General features: G+C 34.6%; 1 protein-coding gene across 1 annotated transcript in view; it reads right to left on the minus strand.

Annotated features, from left to right (window-relative positions):
• Positions 1 to 829: 829 nt before the first annotated feature.
• The window catches only part of LOC108905923 (anoctamin-4-like), a 38,369-nt gene continuing 16,627 nt past the window's right edge, over positions 830 to 22,571 (minus strand). Inside the window, exons 6-15 of the mRNA XM_018708995.1 lie at positions 18,039 to 18,225; positions 17,777 to 17,985; positions 15,963 to 16,089; positions 13,949 to 14,092; positions 12,825 to 12,883; positions 12,144 to 12,268; positions 7,204 to 7,409; positions 6,579 to 6,678; positions 1,187 to 1,353; positions 830 to 1,018 (exon numbers count right to left, since the gene is read on the minus strand). Coding sequence (XP_018564511.1) covers positions 830 to 1,018; positions 1,187 to 1,353; positions 6,579 to 6,678; positions 7,204 to 7,409; positions 12,144 to 12,268; positions 12,825 to 12,883; positions 13,949 to 14,092; positions 15,963 to 16,089; positions 17,777 to 17,985; positions 18,039 to 18,225 — 1,513 coding nt within the window. The remainder of the gene's footprint in view (positions 1,019 to 1,186; positions 1,354 to 6,578; positions 6,679 to 7,203; positions 7,410 to 12,143; positions 12,269 to 12,824; positions 12,884 to 13,948; positions 14,093 to 15,962; positions 16,090 to 17,776; positions 17,986 to 18,038; positions 18,226 to 22,571) is intronic.

Raw genomic sequence — 22,571 nt, forward strand, 5'->3', positions numbered from 1 at the left:
AATACGTCCAGTGTTGCTATACGCAGTGACAAGAGGAACGTGTAGGGTTACTTGTAAGTACAGTTTAGTTACAAAATTATCCAAACAATTGTAAATACAATCAATTAGGTATTAACATGATATAGTTAAGCCATTTCAACCCCCGATATTCAGGAAGCCCTCCAATATGATAAGAACCGAAACTTCTGTACCCAAGAAATGGACGTGTCGAAGGGAGGTGTCGAATTCAGGAGAGATCTCCGAAAAAAGTCAGTTTCTCCTTGGGTTCCACACTGAGCAGTTATCATAATTTTAGAATCTCGGATTAATTTGATGATGGATAAAGTCTTTCCAAATTTTGCTATGAATTCGCGTTGGGTTCCCTGAATCTCGGATTGCGTTGTTACGTGTAAATTAATGAATAATGTTTGTTCGAATCCGTTGTGTCTTTGTTATTTTGTTCGTTTTGTTTTATTATTATTAAAAACCTTCCTCGAAGTTTTGGTGTCTTCTTGCTCTTCCAAATTAAGTGTCTATCGAGTGAGAGAGTGAAACACCCTGTACAACCAACACCTGGATGTACGTGAGCGACGTACAGTAAGTGTCTAAAATTCATTCTCTGAACGTACACTATTTCTAAGTTCCCACGTATTAATTAAAGTGTAGATGATAAATATAAACTCCCTTTCGAGAAGTAAATGGTAAACTCTACTAGTTTTGCATACATACTTTTTGTGTATATATAGACAACTAATTTAAATACCAAACAATTAATCTTTTATTAAACATATTTCACAGTGTATTTTATGCACACTGAAAATACTCCGTTGAAAGTAAATTAATTTAAAAATTATAACATTATCCAATCCGTAGTGTCTGTTGTTCCTCTCTTTCTTTCTTCCATGTGTATTGTATCACTTATTGTTTTCAGCTTCGCTTCCTTTACTAGCTGTCTTTCAAGGTGCATATGTTCTTTCACAGTTTTTGGAATATCGGGTATCGCGTACGAAAGGATTCCAGTTAATACCAGGATTACGTGCTGAAAAATGGAAAATCTGTCAAATTTAATACCAATTATTAATAAAATTTCGAGGTGAGTAATTAAGATCACGTTATATTTTTAGATGGTGTTAGGAGATATCATTAAAGATTTGCAATGAAATAGAAAACATATTTTTTCTGTAATCTCTTCATAAAAAAAAATTACCTCGAAAACGAACACGCAAATTAATCTATAAAATATGTCCACCCAATGATCAGTGGTGTACTCGTACTTCTGTGGGTGATCCGGAGGATGTCGCTTGCCGTAGTAGTAACAAACTTCTGGTTTTGGTGGTATATCTTTGAATAATTCATAATCTTGGGTGGCAAAAGCTAAAACACCATAAAGTACCATTAAGTGTTACTTTTCTACTACCTTGTAGAGGTCGTTAGCTACAACAAGTGACATTTCTTAAAACAAAACTGAAAATTATTACTAAAAATGAAGTTGGTTATACGAGGTCTGTTCAGAAAATAATAGACCTTTATTATTAATTTTATACATTATTGGTTTTTGTTTCCTTCAAAGTACTCCCCTCCCCTATTCGCACACTTAATCCCAACGATCTTTCCATTTCGCGAAGCAGTTTTTATAGCTTCATTTGAAATAGCCTTTAGTCTGTGAAAATTTTGATGTCATCATTAGTCTGAAAATGGTGTCCATTCAGCACTGATTTTAATTTCGAAAATGAGAAAAATTCGCGAGTGAGGAGGGTGAGGGATGACAGAAATCTGATTTTTGGCATAACACTGACGAATTAACGAAGCCGAATGTGATTGTGCAGGCGCATTGCCATGGTGCAAGAACAAGAACCATGAGTTGTCCCGTCACAACCATTCCATTGTCGTCGTAGTCGTAAACCCTGCTTTCGTTTCCCGTTGTAATCCTTTCATTACCCTTGGATTGAATTGTTCAAGGAGTTGCCGACACCATTTTCTTCTTGGTCGGTCATCAAACAAGAAACAAATTTGGCTGCAACTCGATGCGTGTTCAATTTTTCAGTCAGAATTTCATTGCATAACCCAATTGAGATGCTAACCTCTTCTGCAGATTCTCTGACAGTCAATCGACAATTTACACGCACCAGGTCTTTGACTTTCTAAACTTTGGAGTTATCAGTTGAAATCGAAGGCCTTCCTCGTCGAGGTTCATCTTCAACTGACTGACAACTACTTTTAAATCGTGAAAATCATTCGTAACATTACGTACGACCCAGAGCATCGTCGCCGTAAGCTTATTTCAAAAATGTTTCCGTGAAAGTTTTCCCAGTTTCACAAAAAATTTTGCGTTCGTCACTAACACTTAAAAACGTTACACTCAAATAACAATATCACGAAATTGTATATGCCTAATGCGGACTCTAAGGAGACTGCAATAAAAAGGATTATATAGTGGATTAGGCTAGGCCCCAAACTCCGGGTCTGAATCGTTCTTACTGCACCTCAATAAAAACAAATTGATTCTTAAAGGTACGGTAGCCGCGTGCTTGCATAGACTTTAGAAATGTAATGCAGGTATGCCACACTTTTATTACCGGTACTTTATGATCTGCTGGATATCGATGCGACGGGCGCAGAGCAGATGATATGCATGTGCACGTTTTCACGGTTCCCCATGCACACGTGTTTATCGTACATATCATTCAACTTTATACATTATATTTATATTCTGGTTATTATTATGTTAACTCTATTAATAACATTTTATGAATAAATGATGTTTTTCTACAAATTTTTGCATCTTGTTCTTATTTGAAAAGTAACGATTGTAAAAACCGTATTTCACAAAAGAACTGAAAAATGTTTTGTATTTTTAATTACGCATTTATAAAGCAGTGTATAAAAATCAAGATTTTATTTGAATGCAAGTTAAGAACAATTGCCAAGACAATCCACGTATAGCTGCTCTACACGGGCATATTGTCCAGGTAAGAACGATCAGAGCCGGGATTTGAAGCCTAGCCTGGTCCACTATAATCCTTTTTATTGCAGTCTCCTTGGAGTCCGCATTAAGGCTTACAAAATTATTTTTAGAATAAAAGTAAGAGTAGTGGCTATAAATCAGATAAGAGTGCGTATTAATTTGTATATCAAAGCAAACTTGTATGAAAAAAATCGAATAATTTTTGGTAATAATAAATTTTTTTATACATAATTAAATTAAGGTATACCCTATTTTTTTTATAATTTGTTATTTCAAAGAAACGTCGAGTAATGTACGTATTGCAGCATACCTACTGCATATTATTCAATTTTTTTAATTAACAATTTTGTCGTTTATAACAGTAACTTAACAAAATTAATTGAAAAATGTTACATGAAAAAAATAAAATAAACAGTTACCTAAACATAAATATTCCTTACTTTTTGAAAAATATATTATATGAGTTTATTACATAGAAAATATAGTTACTACTTAGTACTATATGTTCTATGGTTTATTATAAGTGCACGGTTTCAATCGTTCAATATGCATTTCAACGCCAATGCAGCCAACTTAAATTTCTAGTCAAACTTGCTTTAGTGTGAGATAGCATGTTTGTTTCTTAAAGATCTAAGCTAGCATATTTTCCAAGCTTAATTTGAGGTAGCATCTTTTCCAGTTACAATTTTAGATAGCAGGTTTTCCAAGCTAAATTTGAGGTAGCATGTTTTCGTAGTAACGCGTCGATTGTGGTTACAGAGGAGGTTATACGCAAAGCAATGCTGCCAACCGCATTTCACTAAATGTCTCCAATAGCGCATAATTCAAAAAGTTATTATTTTCTGAACATACCTCATATATAATAAGAGACTGTTGGTACTTTGTTTATGTTGTATTAATTAGTAGCGGAGGTATGCATTTTCTGAAAAATTACATTTATACATGATCATTTCTATAAGGAATTGCTATAAAAAGTTTTGGAACATAAGAAACGGTGAATATCATGGCCCGAACTAGATTAATGACCATCAAATATCGACCGAAGAGGAGAGTTACAAAGGTTGCGGTACTTCTAGTATGACCATGAACTCGCGATCCCCGACAATGAAGTAAGGTTTCATGAGTTAATAAAGTTGGGATTATATTCTAAAATCTATGAGAGATGTGTTCTTTAGGACAGCCAGTATTGCCAGGTGTGTGGGAAATTCCCGTTTTGGCGGGAATTTACGACGGTGGTGGAAAAACGGGAAATTTATTTGAAATGGCGTGAATTATGATAATATGGCGAACGTGTACACTGTTCAATGGTCTAAGGATGATCCGTCCAACAGTGCTCCGTGGTCCGTGCTCGTCTAAATTCGTTTCTATGATAAACGCGCGCTGTCATATCGTCAGATGTCATTTGTTTGTCTAGTTTGTCAATTTGACCTACAGATGAACATTTGAAAATGTTCAATCAAGAAATATATAACTTAAAATAAAAAATTAAATACTTCCATGAAAAATGTGAATTTATAGTTTTATGTTTTATATATTTATGTACCTACGTGTATATTTTGTTAAAAAAAATCTACCTATTTTAAGTTAGGTAACTACCTACAAATGTTTTTATTGAGCTGTTTAATTGTTGACATTAAACAATTCTAATTCTAATGAACCTGCTTTTTTATATTTTCCCTTTAGTAATCAACATTCAGAAGAAAATTTACCTTGTATTGTATTGTGAAAAATTTGGCGGGAATTTGGCATTTAAAGCGAGAATTTTTTAATGTATTGTGGGATATTTTTCTTTACCAACCTGGCAACACTGGGGACAGCCCACTTTAACACCTCGCAGCGAACAAACCTTTCTCCTCATTGAACTTTCACTTTCTACCACTATCTACCCAATTATGCAAATTCAATAAAACAAAATTTTCAATCTTCTATTTTGATAATTAATTACTAATTTAATTATGTCCTAAATATGATGATGACCACAAAGTCGTGGACTTAAAATAGGCAGATTTAGGCTAATTTATCTATACCCGAAATCGCTTCGTTTGGTCGCTAGATGGCCTCAAAGTTCGTAAACATTTTTTGAGTTTTGCAAATAACTCGAATACGGATTATTCGATTTTGATTATTTTTGAGGTGTGTACTTCTGCTTTCAATCTACAAATTATGGTGTTATACAGAGTATTTTTTAAAACTTACAACTCCTACAAAATTGATGTATGTTGATAACTTTTCCCTCTTTCGGGAAATAATTACAGCAATTTTTTATTTGATAGGTGATAGCATTTGGAAGTTTTTAGGCCTCCTGTAAAATTTTGATTAAATGGGCGGTTTGGGTACAAAAAAATATTTTTTAAATGTATATATTATCTTGCCACTCATATTACAATACTTAACAGAGTGCTAGTAGACTCAAATTTTGTAGGTTGACTGTAATTTCAGTTTAATTTTTAGGTCATTTTACCTGCCAATTCTGTTTTACTAGAAACGGAATAATAAATATTCACGATGATTATGTGTATACTCTAGAAAATCCACATGCTCTCAAAGTGAAACATTATCAGTATGAATTGTACATCAATGTTTGGTTTGGGATCATTGATAGCATTATTATTGACCCTGTTATTCTACCCAATAGACTGAGTGGGGAATTTTATTTAGAATTTTTATAGAACTCGAGTTATTGGAAGATGTGCCGTTATTACTCAGAGCTAACATGTGATTTATGCACGATGGCGCTTTACCACATTTCACTGTAAATGTCCGGCAGTATCTGAACTAAAGATTCCCTCGTTGATGGATCGGTAGAGGGGTTCCTGTTAACTGGACTATAAGTTCAGCAGACTTAACATCTTGTGACTATTATTTTTGGGGCACTCTGAAAACAACAGTGCATGCTTCCACATCTAACACTGAAGAAGACTTGTGGAGGCATATCCAAAATGCCATAAATTTAAAAAATATCCCTTAAGAACTGCAAGGGTGTTTTTTAACTTTCTTCGTTTTGTTGTAGAAACAACGGTGGTAATTTTGAACAGTTTTTATAATAAGTTGTACTAAATTTAATAACATCAACTTTGTTACTTTTATCTCCAGCATTTTTTATTTTATTTGATTGTTTCTACGAATTATTTCAATAAAATTGGGCACGTTGTAAATAATCCTAATCGTCGAATGTGTGTATCGATATCGAAAAATCAAGTAACTAACGTGATATATTTTATCGTAGTAAACACTCAGTCAATCTACAAAATCAGTGACTACTAGCACTTTAATTATAATATGGGTGGCAAGATAATGTAGACATTTAAAAAATATTTTTTTGTACGCCAATTTTGTAGGAGTTGTGAGTTTTAAAAAAACACTCTATATAAGTAACACCTAGATTGAAAGCAAAAGTTCACACCTCAAAAATAATTTCGGATATAGGTAAATTAGCCTAAATCTGCCTATTTTGAGTCCACGAATCTGTGGTTTTCCGTTGTACATGTTATTCTGGGACACCTCAGGATTTACAAATTTTAGCCTTAATGTGACAAATGAAATAAAATAGTTGACAGTGAAACGTGGGTATGAGTTTTTTAATCATTTATTTTTTTGTAAATTATAAACGTAAGAATGACTCCTGAAGACTTACCAGATAGGGAAGAATTAACAAATCCTCTGAGATAAAAATTATACCTACGTTTATATACTTCTCTCCAGACAAAATCGCTAGTAAATGCTATCACAAATGCCTAGAAAATTCACTGTAAATAAAATCAAGCCAATAATATACAATTTCAATGAAAGCACATCTAAAATTAAACCAGTAATTTCTGATGGTGCGTCCACATTGCTCATGATCCTGCTCATGCTTCTGCTTGTGATCGTGCTTGCGCTATTCTATGTTACGAGCATTTGCTACTATATTTGTCAACAATATTCTGCTCGCAGAAATGGATATTCTGCATGTATCTCTGGTCTTTGAGCTAGCTGATTAGGAGAGGATGGGTGTACCATTTATAATCGCTATCATCAGCATTGCCAGAGTTGCCAAGGAAAAAGATCTTTAAACATCGCACGGATTCAGTAAGATAGAACTACAAAAGCGTATAATTTTGTAATAACGAAAATAGGACTGCGAAATGTAATGTTGCGAACATAGCAAACACGGTTTTTGTATTTTTAGTGCTGAGCGCTGTATTTCTTGCTCTTGCTGGTTTATTTTGGTTGCTTCTGAGTAATGTGGACGCATCTTAATTCATAATTTTTGTTCTTACGTTTGTTACTGTGCTTAAGTACGTAACACCTAGTAGCACTCCGTTCCAGGCGCCAATTCCGCCCATTTTCCTAGGAATGGGCCTTCTGTATTTAGTCACTAATTTGTTGGCGTCCAAACGGTGCTCTAGAAGATTATTTAGAAGAGCGCAGAGAGGGGCCAAGGGGAAGGCGGCCACGAAGAACGTCACGAACCCGAATTCAATAACTGAAAAATTATTTGAATGTCCCAAAAGCATAATCAATATTTTAAAAAAATGACATACAAGTTTTGTATGTAACTTATGAGTATATGTACAAGATGCAGATTTTTTTACATACAATAGGAGCATAGTTCCAGGGTAGCCTTAACAAAAACAAATTTTGTACTTCTTGAAAAAACTGTTTTCAAAATAAAAATTCGACTTGTAGGAGTGACATTTTCTATAATTACACAGGTCAACATTTGATCTAAGCGGGAACACCGTAATCGGTATAGGCTACAAGGGGTTTTTGGGGTCGCTGATTACGATGAGAGGGTCAGTTAACCTCTATCACGTCAGGTTCAAGGTCATTTGAAGGTCAAATGCAGAAAAAGCCGTGAAAAAATCTGAAAAAAATCATGGATATTTCTTTGAGATCGGACAATCCGAACCTGAGGTCAGCTAAGCTCCACAAGATCAAGGTCAAGGTCATTTGAAGGTCAAATGTAGAAAAAGCCATGAAAAAATCTGAAAAAATCATGGATATGTTTTTGGGGTCCGAAAATCCGAATCTGAGGTCAGCTAAGCTCCACAAGGTCAAAGTCAAGGTCATTTGAAGATCAAATGCAGAAAAAGCCATGGAAAAGTCTGAAAAAAATCATGGATATGTTTTTGAGATCGGAGAATCCAAATCTGAGGTCAGCTAAGCTCCGCAAGGTCAAGGTCAAGGTATTAGAAGGTCAAGTTCAAAAAAAAATTTTAACCGATAACATTTTTTAGTTGTTATTCTTCATATTTTTTATATAAACCCTTACTTCTTACTTGTGTCTATAAGCAACTGTTTTACAAGATTTATACTCATTTCACGCACTTTCGCTCGAAATGTGGAACTCACTCACTCATATATCACAGATAAGTAACAAAACTACTTAAAGTACTTTCGCTTGAATCATCGCGCTTATTCAGTTACATATCACTGATCCGACAATAATACCGTAAAATCAGTATATCGAAGAACATTTTCTGCGGGTGATATGTGGCTACCGTTCTATCTCGTATGAGGTTACATGCTTACTAGCAGAAGAGGCATCTATATAGCTACTAGTAAAAGAAATAACAAACAATTTCCGTTGAAAGCAACCAAACTATCAAAATGGAGATATCCTAGGAAAAGAAGAAAAGACCCAGACCATGAATCTACGGCAAATAGGATGAAAGGAATCACCTAATGGAAGAGGGATGCACCGATTGATTAAAGTTATCGGTAGCTGGTGTAGAAGAGCACATGGCGAAGTTCATTTCTTCTGAACACAGTTGGAAGAATAGAGGATCCAGAGAATATGATTGAAGTGATGTCTTCGCCAACAAATTAGTCAGCTGATCAAGTTTCGCAGCAACTGCAATAAAGAAACTGAGAGCAGAAGAACGCAGAAGAGCGAACGTGTAGAATAGGCATTTATCCTATCTTCACTTCGAAAAGTAATGCTTGACGGAGGTTCAGCGGGGTGGTTTCAAGAAAGGAAGAGAAAAGTTTGATTTGACTTATAGCTTTTGATTCTACATCGGCCAAGTTTCCCACCGATGTAGAGCTACGGTCGCATGATGACGACGCCTGCGAGCCCGCTTTCCCACCCTGACCAGCCGCCGATTCTGGGTCTAAACCCTGTCTCGTAATTTGTTTATGTGCGGTTGCCATGACGGCATGAAAGCCATCACCCAGGGACTTCGCCGGATAGTGAAACAACTCCGTTGCCCACCGTCACCGCGTGGAGGTGCCCTGAGTCCAACCACACATAAATTTTCATGTACGAAACCGGAATTTTATGAGCCTTGCTACTTTGCCTTACTAGGGTTTAATAAAAAAGTACCATATTGCAAAAAAGTAACATTACAGATCACACTACAAATCAAGCTTGAGCTCACAAGTGAAGCATAAAAGGTAGCTAACAGTACCATGACGCTAAAAGTAAAAAAGAATTGACACAGCTCCCAATAAGTATCCTCAGAAGTAACTTGTATATTCTAGACGTAAAAACGTCTGGATTCATCTTAATCCAGCATCATTTTTTCAGATTTTTTCAAAAATTACTTCATTCCTTAACCTTGACCATTTGGAACTTCAAAGACCTCAGATTCAGATTTCCTGGCCCCAAAAACATAAGTATGATTTTTTTCACATTTTATCATGTCTTTTTCTGCATTTCACCTCTAAATAACCTTGACCTTGACCTTGTGGAGCTTAGCTGACCTCAGATTCGGATTCCTCGACCTCAAAAACGTTTCCATGATTTTTTTTCAGACTTTTCCATGTCATTTTCTGCATTTGACCTTCAAATGACCTTGACTTTGACCTTGTGGAGCTTAGCTGACCTCAGATTCGGATTGTCCGACCTCAAAAACATATCCATGATTTTTTTCAGATTTTTTCATGGCTTTTTCTGCATTTGACCTTCAAATGACCTTGACCTTGTGGAGCTTAGCTGACCTCAGATTCGGACTGTCCGGCCTCAAAAACATATCCATGATTTTTTCAGATTTTTTCATGGCTTTTTCTGCATTTGACCTTCAAATGAGCTTGACCTTGTGGAGCTTAGCTGACCTCAAATTCGGACTGTCCGGCCTCAAAAACATATCCATGATTTTTTCAGATTTTTTCATGGCTTTTTCTGCATTTGACCTTCAAATGACCTTGAACCTGACGTGATGGAGGTTAACTGACCCTCTCATCGTAATCAGCGACCCCAAAAACCCCTAGTAGCCTATACCGATTACGGTGTTCCCACTTAGATCAAATGTTGACCTGTGTTATCGTCTGTTCGCTTACCTATTAGGACATATTTTATTAAATCTTCGCCTTCCACTTCTTTATAGACACTATTAATTTTGCAATATTTGTTACGGATACACAAATATCGGTACTAATTGTAAATATAAACGCTGTGACGGAATGAGTTCTGAATTTATTAACAAAAAATGTCTGTTAATATTCCTGGAGCTATTAAATACAAGTACCTACTAATTTATAAAATCAAAAATATCTCCCCAACCTTTTTTGTTATTCATTTTGTGTATTTTGTTTCGAAAAGCTGTATACGAAGACTGACAAAAAAGTTAATACCTACATATCTTTATTCCACCAACAGAACTATAACAAAGGGTGACCGTATGAGGCTGTTGGGTGTGACACTGGATGATGGCCTGAATTGGACAGGTCATGTTGAATATCTGTTGAAGTCGCTACCAAGTACCATTTTTTAATTAGACAACTAAAACCCGTAGTTAGTCAGAACACTCTAATTTTCACCTATTTTGCTCTGTTTCACTCCCGCTTGTGTTACGCGGTTGCATTGTGGGGAAATTCTAGTCAGTCACACAAAATCTTCTGCATACAAAAAAAAAAGGAATTAGAGTGATAGCCAGACAGCATTGCCAACAGTACTTCATTGCTTTAGGCATTTTACCTTTGCCTTGACTATACATTTATTTTACACTTATTGAAATACATAAACATATTGACAACTTTCATCATCTGTCAGATATACATAAGTATAACACAAGAGGCTGTAATACAATTAGAGTGGACTGCTACCGACTTAAAAAATCAAAATGTAATTTACTGGAAGTGGGGCTTTACAATAGGTTGCCACTGTCTGTTACACAATTAAATTTAACTTGTTTCAAAGCTGAAATCAGAAGATTTTTACTTAAATACTGTTTTTATTCAGTACAGGCTTTTAATAATACTCATTATGAGTAGGATATGTATGTGCTGTAGGGTATGTTTGTGAGTAGTTAATGTTGATAATATTGTATTGCTGTTTTCATACTATTATTGTTATTGTTGTATTAGAAGTAAATATTTTGTACACTTGACTTGCCGTAAATGTATGACAATATGTAAAATGGTCAAATATATACTATCTATCTATCTAAAGAACAACATTGCCTGCAGAGGGCTCCCACACGCGACAGCCAATATCTGAAAAATCTCTTGCTAGAAAATTTGAAACAGGCCTGACTAGAAATTATTAAAGAAAAAACATTTTTTATTTTTCACTTTGACACCCTGTATTTTTTTTATTAGGTATGCAACTTGGGTATATTAGGTTAAGGTGGCCATAGCCCTGGCCGAGAAATAGTAAAATTTCTGGCGTTTTTAGGTACTGAAATCTTGAAAAGTAAAACGTGTAGAACAAAAGTGAGCACAAAAATAAAATCCTTGATGTTCTGTTTATTCATTGTTATTATTTAAATTTATTCAAATAAAATAATAACTAAGAAAAGCGTTTGTAAAACATGCGTTTGCTGTTATCGTAACACCACATTTTAAGATTTTTTTGCACGTACTTATAAATAAAAATAAACAATTTTATATGTAGGACGAAGCAAGTAAATGTTATAAGAATCTTTACATGTGGAGTTGTATATAAAAAAGTTAATATTTTCGTAGATTTCAGTACCTAAAACCTTGATGGTTTGATCGTTTTTTGCACCTGTTTATTCGTTTTACTGCGGCGTCTTTGAAAATACCCAGATGGCATGACATAACATTCCTATTATTTGATAAGCTTTAGATTATTCAGTTATTAAATGTTTGAAATTATTTGTCTTTATGGAAAACACTATTTAAAAAATATGTCGCCCTTAAATCAAATTACTTTCACCTAAGGAATATCTTTGATATCATATGTGCCCCTTCATTTAAATACACCCTGTACAGTAAGTTCGAAAAATAATTTTATACAAAACAAATTACTTACTCATTTCACAAAATTCCGTCGTTAATAAATATCTATCGGTTGGTAACAATGCGTAGTCCCTCTCGTATATTGGTATATCCATCTCCTTTTTCCCCTTATACCCCCTGGACCTAGTCATGATATTACTGAAATATAAAATGTAACATTTCTTAATATACAGGGTCGCAAAGTCCCCATGGTTCATCGGCCGTTACGTGAGAGCGATAAAGTAACGGCCGATGAACCATGGGGACTTTCCGACCCTGTAGATAGAGCCTTCACAAGTGACTACAAGCCACGTGACCAGTAATTTTGTTGGAAACAGGATAAAATTGAAACAATAAGATCAAGATTGCGTTAAAACACAATATTCTCTTTCACTTGCTGGTGATTGGTGTAATTTTTCACGGGATTTTATTCAACCAATCAACGATAGCATTATGTCGAGTGTATATATAACGGTTTGTCATTGTTCATTGTAAAAAAATCATTAATATTGGTGCAACTAAGATTTAGGGATTTCTAGGTAACAGTACCATCCGCACAATGTTGGTTGCCTAAGCTCAGTGGTCTCGTGGCTTGTATACATTTATGAAGGTCCTGTATAATTACGTATCCTTATCCTTATATCTTATATTAATTCGTTTCAACTTAAGTTATGCACATTTCTAAAAAGTTTTATTCATTGAAATAAATACTTACAGCTTTATGAGGGTTAAAATATTTCCTGCAAGTTTTTTCAGCAATATCAGGAAAGCCAACTGAACGCACAACCATAAAATACAATTCGTGGATTGGCAAGTATCCGTTCCTATTAGTCTGAAGATATTTGTGCGAAAAGGTATACGATAAAACCGACCCTTAAATATTTACATAATATAGTAATTACTGTATTCCAGAGCATTTTTTAATCTGATAAAATTATTATATTTATTATGTGCATAGAAAATGTGATGTGCTATTCATTTCGCAATGTGTTTCCACCTCGTGTGTCGAATGCGGTTAATTCCAAGAAAGTGACGCAGGGGTGTTCTTGGAATTCTATCTCAACAAATATTCAAGTGAAGTTTACAAGTAAGGCATGTCCGTGCGTGTCATAAGCATACATAAGTGGGAAAGACGTACTAGTATTTTCATATTGTAGTTATTACAATAAATTTTGTTAAAAATGAAATCGCGTGCCACTGTTAGTGGCCAATCTGATAATCAGGGTAGTCGTGAACGACCTAATTTAACAGATCAAGGACATTGAATGAAAAACAGGAAATCAGAGGACGAAAAGCCGATATGTCAGTGAATGATATGGTGAAAATGTGCAGTCCTTTAAAAAAACTGTCAGAAGGGTTGTTAGTGTGTTAAAAAGTAGTAAAAATGTAAAAACGAAACGTGGTTGGAAAAAAAATTTAAATCGTCATTGACGTTAAATGCGAGATGTAGAAATTTTATTAAAAAAATGAACTTCCAGTATTAATGAAAATTCAAACTGTACTCACAGAAGACAAAGGTTTGTCTATATTGTCCCGAAAAGTTTCTGCGTGTACTATGCAAGAAATAAATTATCATTGTTTAAAATGAATTTGAAAAAGTATGCTAGTAGAAAAGAGCAAAATTGTAGTACAATTGAGATATTAGTTTTAAAAAAGTAATAGTGACGCATTAACCACAGCGTCGGCGTTAGGCAAGTGCACCGACGGTTCTTGTGAAAGAATGAGCCCATTGTATTTACATCGAAATTTGAAAAAAATTATTTTGAGCATTTAACGATATGCAATTTTAAGCATTCTTACAAATTAGCGCCTATTCCACAGTTTGCAGATATTACTTACCTGTAGGAACGCTATGTAGAATAGCGCAGTATAGTTGTTCACAAATAACAAAAAGTATCTTTTGTATAACACCGAATTGTCGAAGTCTCGTTTAGTCCTTGGGATCTCAAAAGTGGTTAACCAAATAGAAAGATCATCATACATCTACAAAAACAAACATAATCAAAATATAGCAAATAAAGCAATGTCAGAAGTAGTCCTTAACACTGTTTCCTGAACAACGAATGAAATATCTCTTTCAAACTAGTTATATTCTTTATTTAAGGAGGTTTAAATACTTAAATAAAATCATAGGTAAAATAATACAGTCACTAAATTCCTTACCATATCAAATATTTTTATAAATATGACTTGCAGTATAGAACCGGTAACTATAGCTGTGGCTTTGCCCCTATTTTTAAAAAATTCAATTGATCCTACACTTGCTTCAGCCTGGACAATTATTTTGTAGATTATTACGCCTATAGCAGCAATCAGAACTAACAGAATCTTAAACAAATTAATTAACAATATTCTAGTTTGATAGTCTATTAAGATAAAAGTGTAAAAAGTCATTCTTTATTATTTAAAAATACTAGAGAGTCGAGTTTATGTGGTCATATACAACCATATCGGCCATATCGAAGTACCGTACATAGTACTCTTGCACCATGTGCCTATGTTTCCAATACGCTCGGCAATAAGGTCAGTCAGCATTCATGGCTCGATTTTATCCACAACAGACACCTACAACATTCGTAACAGCTCTGCAAACCGGCAAAAGAATTCGAAAAAATCGCGGATGTTTCGAAGATTTCAAGCAAAGTTCCACAGACGACGCGATCTGCCTCATATCACGCCAGAGACCGCTATATCGCAGTGTGGAAAAATGGACAAAAGTCCGGCCGCGGCTCAATTCTTAACGTTTTTTAATTTCTTTTTGTTCCTCAACCTCAACCTCATACTTCTTCATTCCAAATCTATAAACACCAAACCCATAAACCATAACCTCATAAACCTAATATCCAAAAACCCTAGTTTGAGTTTATACGTTTGAAGTTTTAGGTGAATGGGTTTGGGATTTATTGGTTTTGGGTTATAGGTTTTAGAATATTAGTTTTGAATTTGTGTACAGATTTTGGGTTATGGGTTTATGGGATTATGGTTTATGGATTTGGTGTTTATAGGTTTGGAATGAAGGTGTGTGAGGTTTATGGGTTCAGTTATGGTTCGGTTACAAAATCGCGGATCTTTCGAAGATTTCGATATGCATTCGCCTCGGAAACCTCCACATCGATGTCGGCAGGCACACAAACGAGCGCTGTAGGCATCCGACATCGCCAAGAAGCAGTACACAAAATCTACTGTCAAGCCACCATGACGAGGAATACCACGCCGAGAGTTTTCCGTTCACACAAATCTTGATCGTGAACTTTCCACCTAAGTATTTCGAACTCACGATGGCGGAGGATCTCATTTGACCTTGTTGACGACTTAGTACCAAAGGTGAAAAAGGCCCAGGATATTACGATCCCTTCAATGCCATTATGAGGGTCACGGCACGATCATGATACTCAGAGAAGAGGCAATAGGTCATTTCCACCGAAAGCTAGCGGAACCGAGCAAAATTCGCGTCCTGGCGCCCGACGTGGGGCCACTACCGAGGACCGACATGGCGCACAGCTAGATGAAAACGCGACCTATTCGATTCCACGACATAACCATTGAATTAAATGCGTATGGTGCCGTGCTATGCGCGGTGCATCGTTATGATCGTTTTAAACTTGAAGAGGTACGGTGGCTGGAAGTTATTTACTGACAGTGGTAGACTCTTAGGTAGAAGAAAACCGCTATATTAAATCAAATTTTGCGCAACGAGCCAATTAAGTAAGTCTCAAACAATGACATTGCTGCTGCTGATATAAAACTGTCTACCACACCGAGGAATAAATTTCTTATTGAAAATTGTGGTTGTTAAAAACGAACATTGAACAAAATACTGTCATTATACCTTTTAAAAAAATATAAGTCTTACCATGAAAACGCAAACAGAAATCGTTGCAATCATGCGTGGCCACGTGACATATTTCGGCAAGAACGGTTCCAGCCCGCTTGATTTTGTTTTCAAATTTCTCTTTCTCAGTTCATCACGATACTCGTATCTGGAACATGTCTCTGTTATAGTCTTTCCGATAACAATTGAAAAACCAAAAGGTTGTCAGTATGTACCAGGTTCGGTCGCTGACAAAGCAACTCAGCATTGAAATATTTGAAAAACTTGTTCCCATATTTATTTAGCCATACCCATATACGGGTCTGGTCGATTTAATCGTGGAGGTTGTAGAAATGTATACGCCCAGTTGAAGAATGCGAATGCTGGCAAACGAAATACAAACACAGCTGCATTGGGCCACTGGGCAATAAATCTCAGCTATTGACAAGTGGTTGGCAAAGTGCAGTGCAGCAACGCGGAATTTGGTGTGATTCATGTAATTTTAATTTACTATAGGCACCTTCTATTAATTATTGATATTACAATTTCGAAAGGGAACAATAATATTATTACACGATGGCATTTTGGAGAACTTTTGAAACGGAACAAAACAAAATTTACCATCAATATAATAAAATTGCTTGAGGACATAAATAATTAAAATATATTGTTGGCCAAATGAATATATAATAGAAATTTTTTACACATCATATACAAATTATTATAATTTTGTACCTTTAGTAGAAAACTTTTTTAGAGACGCTTATGAAAGTCATTAAATTTTATTGTCAGGCATTTTTTACATGTTCAACTGACTTCGGAAAGACTGTACCTTGTAAAATATAGCATCAAATGTGATATATTGCATTATATAGGTTGTTTCAGAATTAATCGACCAAAATTGAAATTTGAAAAAAATTTGAGTGATCAAGATAAGAAAGAAAAGTCCTCAGAAATTTGACGCTACAGGGATTTTGTAATTTCGGTCACTTTCTGTGAGTCGTATTCCTAAGAAATCACATTACAGAAAACGTCTTCAGAGATGTTTCAGAAAATATTATTTCTTTTTCGTTTGCGGACAAACTTTTTTCTCATATCCGAATTCAAGTATTTTTGGCCAGTTAATCATGAAAGCCCTGTATATGTATCTTTTACCTAATTTCTGCTTCATCGTTGTCTACATAGTCAACACCCCATTTCAGTTTCAGAGTATTCTGCTTCCTATACCATAAATTTAGAAAAATCGTAGCTGTAAATTACAAAGAAATTAAAAATAATTTATATTTTTTAAATTGAAATAATAATTATACCACACATATAATTAGAAAAAATACAGTGATATTAATCCGATAGTATAATTTTTATTTTTTAAAAAGTTAAGTTCTAATTTTATTTTTTTGAAACCCGTTAACTTTTGTTATTAATTGCGTAACTAAAAATAACTTACACCAGAACGACATGAAGACTGCAAATGCTACCGTTAAATAATTATCGAATATAAAGTCCGCCTTTGCCGAGAAACAGAATTTGGACAGTTTTCTATACAAGCAATACTTGTTAAAGGCACACTCTGGGCATATATACATTTTATGCTCATTGCAGATATCATTTCTGAAAGAAACATTTTTAGTCTTCTTTAAACGCGTGTAAAATAATGTCAAATTCTAAAGGCAATAGAACATCAAAAAAAATATATATTCCGATCGTCCTTTGTTCAATATACATTACATTACAAAAAATAGTGTAGCGTCGTGACGATAGACCCATAGCTCATAGGAAAATCTTATTTTTTGATATTCTGTTGCGCTTATTCTGAAATACCCTGTGAAATACTAGATATAAAGAAATATACTTACATCTTAACAATGTTACTGCTAGCATAATAAATTATAAGATCGATAATGAACACTAACGATCCTAGAATGGAGGCATAGAGCAGCATCAAATTGAAAAATTCGACCCAGGCAAAATAGAACGCTATTTCACACCCAAAGTATTTGTACACCAAATCCAAAGGTACTTCTTTATACCAACACCTAAATCTTGCCCAATGCAGGTATAAAAGCTGAAACATTTGATATTTAAAACGTAAAGTTTAAGACGTTATTCTTCACTTACCCGTCTATCGTTTTGTCTCACACTGTCAGACCCATAATAAGCCGATCCATCATGAAGTGGATAAGCATCTTCTATAACGCGTTGTTTCAGTAGCTTTGATAGTCCGGTTTCTCCGGGTTCTGTCCCAAAACTGGCACGCTCTAACAATTGATTTATGATCAATATCCGGTCTCTGCTATTGAACGTGCTGGGAAAAAAATCAGACTGACTTTCAAAATTTCAACAATATAATGTTGGACATAAATAAAATTGCGCTATTAATACGATTTTTTAAAACAAATTTAAAAATTGCGTATTTGGCGACCGAGGAGAAAATGCACAAATTTTAAGGTAAAATTTCTCAGAAAAAAAAGTTGATATCCATAAATGCATCATTTCCAAGAATCAGATCTTCCCAAAATTTGATACAATTGCCAGTGCCATAATAATTGTAGGGAATTGACACCCCTTTCATAAAACGACTATGCCTGTGGCTTAAAAAAGTATGTAATAATATTTTGTACAGTTCCTAGAAAAACACATTAATTTTCTTCTACAGTAGGACCAGTTTTAGGTAAAAAGTGTTCCTTTAAAATTTGTGCACTATATTTGTACTAGCGTTTAGACAAATTATTCAGCAAATTACCTACTTATCTGGATTAGTTAAATAAGAGTTGTGCAATAAATTAAATCTCAAGCTCTCTACAAAGTCATGTTTACTTTGAAACGCACCATGTATATCTAACGCATTTAAAAAATATGAAAACAACAGTAATTACCCTCTTTTCTTAGGAGGAACTTTTAAATTTGTATTTATCCATTTGAAGCATCTAGACCTTTTAGTGTTATAAAATAGCGGCACTTCTAAGCCTATGTCGTAGATTTTCGAGTAGGTTTCCAATTGTTTTTGAGGGATATGAATTATCAAAAATAATTTACCTATTTCCTAAAAAGGGTAATGTGTCGATAGGCCTGTATTTACATAAAATCAACACGATACTACCGGTCTTCGATTTGCCTCTAGTTCAAGTCCGAGTTTTTCCAATGAGTCAACATAATTTGTTAAAGCTGTGGATCTGTCTTTTATCACGAGGGCGTAATCTGCTCTTCGTTTGTTGTCACTGAAAAAGCAACCATCCTCTTCTGCCATGAACACTATTTCTCAAGTGTAACGATTAGATATTCCATACAGTGACAAGCTTATGACAACGTCAAAAATGTCTAAATATTACGTATAAATGAGCTAAATCTAGTAATAGATCTTATACCTGTAGCATTGGTTATACAGGGTGTCCGGTAAGTACCTCCTAATCTCTCGGGAGTGTATAGGGGAGGTCAAAATAAAACTAGTTCTTCCTATAATTTTTTTTCCTAATGTGCCCCCTAACGGAGTTATGGGGGTCAAAGGGGTACCTAGAAATTAACGTTTAGGGTTATAACTTTGAAACCACCCTGTATATTTTAATAAAATTTCCATACGTTGTATTACACATGGAGCTCTACGATTTGATGCTAAAATCAACTTTTTGCTATTATCAGGTGTCCAGAAACGGACTGGCCCTATCACAATTTTTCTCAAAATTTTGACAGAAGTAATTTTATCAAACTGAAAATATTATTATTAGATACTCTGAAGGTTTTTCTTTAAAAATGGTACTCTTTATTTATTTCGAAAAAATGAACGGTTTGCGAGATAAATCGGTTTTGAAAAAAATTGGTAACAAATACAACAACAATTAAAATTTATTTTTTTACAATAAAATCATTCCCGCTAGTGCCAGCCTACAGATTCACCATAAACATTTACTGGTGGTGAATTAAGGGAATGAATAATGCCGTTTCTTGTAAAATCAACATCTATGACCAAAATACATCTACAAATTATTATTGCTCTTGTCTCCATGGAGTTCTTTTCTATTGTTTTCGTTGTTAGACCCTGTTGATTTTAAAGTACTTGTCAAAGGCGCGTGACAGAATAAAAATTCAATTTTATTGTGGTATTCGTTTTAAGCCGTTAGAAATAACATTTAAAAATGGAAGAATATTCCTGTGCAGAATATGCTGATATGCACCTAATTTATGGGGAAGCATTATGCAACTCCGTGGAGGCAAGAAGACTTTATGAGGAAAGGTTTCCGGGTCGACATTTGCCGAGTCCAAAAACTTTTGAAAGAGTTGATCGTAGTTTAAGAGAAACAGGTAAAAAAAAATAGTGAAAAACGTTAGTGAAACTAATTTCTTCCGAATCCTTTATTTAGGAAGCTTTTTGCCACGCCGTGGTGGAGCAGGAGCCCCGAGGAGAGTACGAGACCCTCATGTAGAGGAACAAATATTGGAAGACGTTGCTAATAATCCTTCAAATAGCATAAGGAAGCTTGCGGCGCAAAACAATGTTACAAAATGGGCTGTACATGAAACTCTGAAAGAACAATTGCTTTACCCGTACCACATCCAAAAAGTACATGCTATGTCTCCAGATGATTATCCAAAAAGACTTCAATACGCCAATTGGTTTTTACAGCATCATATTCGGAATCATAATTTTGGTACATCTATTTTGTTCACCGATGAAGCAGGTTTTACAAGAGACGGCATAATTAATTCGCATAATCTACATGTCTGGGATGAAGAAAACCCTCACGCTTTAGTTCAAACTCGCTACCAACAAAGGTTTATGGTGAATGTGTGGGCTGGCATTATCGGGAATCATTTGATTGGTCCATTTATTCTGGAGCAAAGACTTAATGGTGCTCTTTATTTGCAATTTTTAGAGGAAAATCTAAATATTTTGTTAGAAGAAGTGCCCCTTCAAATAAGAACTGAAATGTGGTACATGCATGACGGTGCACCACCCCACTTTGATCGTTTAGTACGTCAACATCTGACGAATGTTTTTGGTGATCGATGGATAGGTCGAGGCGGACCTGTATTATGGCCACCTAGGTCGCCCGACCTAAACCCATTAGACTTTTTTCTGTGGGGTCATTTAAAAAATAACGTTTATTCAACACCCGTAAATAGTAGAGAGGAACTTCTGCTGAGGCTAACACAGAACTGTGACCATCTCCGCAATAATCACGGAATATTATTTCAAGTGCACCGGGAAAACATTCGTAGGATTAGAAAGTGCATTGAAGTACGGGGTGCTCATTTTGAACATCTACCGAAGTAACATTTAGGTACCTTTGTTCATTGTTGAATGTTCTTTGTTGCATGTCTTGTAAGTAAGTTATTTTTCAAATGTTATTTTTAATTGGTCACTACTTGCTCATAAAGTATAGCCAACCCGTTCAAAGATTTCTGGACTTGATAAAGTTAAAGAAATTAAATGCATGAAATAATATGTAAAAAAAATAAATTTTAATTGTTGTATTTGTTACCAATTTTTTTCAAAACCGATTTATCTCGCAAACCGTTCATTTTTTCGAAATAAATAAAGAGTACCATTTTTAAAGAAAAACCTTCAGAGTATCTAATAATAATATTTTCAGTTTGATAAAATTACTTCTGTCAAAATTTTGAGAAAAATTGTGATAGGGCCAGTCCGTTTCTGGACACCTGATAATAGCAAAAAGTTGATTTTAGCATCAAATCGTAGAGCTCCATGTGTAATACAACGTACGAAAATTTTATTAAAATATACAGGGTGGTTTCAAAGTTATAACCCTAAACGTTAATTTCTAGGTACCCCTTTGACCCCCCATAACTCCGTTAGGGGGCACATTAGGAAAAAAAATTATAGGAAGGACTAGTTTTATTTTGACCTCCCCTATACACTCCCGAGAGATTAGGAGGTACTTACCGGACACCCTGTATAATATTGCTAGCATATTTTTGTATTTCTTTCAGTGCTCGATAAAGTAAAATTAATTTTGTAATGACAATGGGGTTTTTCTTTTCCAATATCTCCATATTAAAAATATAATACAATAATGAAACAATACAATAATAATAAAATAAAAAGAAAACAAGAAAGTAGTAGTAGTTGTCAGATAAAAAGGATTTACCTACCCGTAACAAGAAAAGTTTAATAGAAATTTTTTTTAAAAACATCAATGAAAGTTGAAATGATAGACCGATCAAAATAACTCATTTAGAGGGAAAAAAAAGAAAATTGTTACCTGGACTTTTATAAGTGGAAATGGTAAAGGGGATTATATTAAACGAAAAAAAAAAATAAATGCGTTAGCAGGGGCGGCGGAGGGTTGATTTGGGGAATGGAAAAGTTATGAAAAATTGCATCATTGGGATTTCTGGCGAAAGTTGACGTCAGACAAAAAAGTATCTAATACAAAAGTTGTAGATCATGCAAAAATCTACAACTTTGGTATGGGTCAATTTTTTAACATAAGCCCAAAGTTTCCGAGAAAATGCAAAAAACTGTTTTTTTTTCTGATTTTTCGATTTTTATTTCTTATTTCCGCAAAAATAATTTAATTTTGACGAAACTTGGTGAAAGTATACCTTTACCCGCCTTAAATAACCTCAATTTTTTTTTAGATAAAAAAATCAAGAATTCTGAAATATTAATTTTTTCGGCCTGAAACGCTTTTT

The sequence above is a fragment of the Anoplophora glabripennis genome, unplaced genomic scaffold (assembly GCF_000390285.2).
Source record: "Anoplophora glabripennis isolate ALB-LARVAE unplaced genomic scaffold, Agla_2.0 scaffold236, whole genome shotgun sequence".
NCBI classification, from domain to species: Eukaryota; Metazoa; Arthropoda; class Insecta; order Coleoptera; family Cerambycidae; genus Anoplophora; species Anoplophora glabripennis.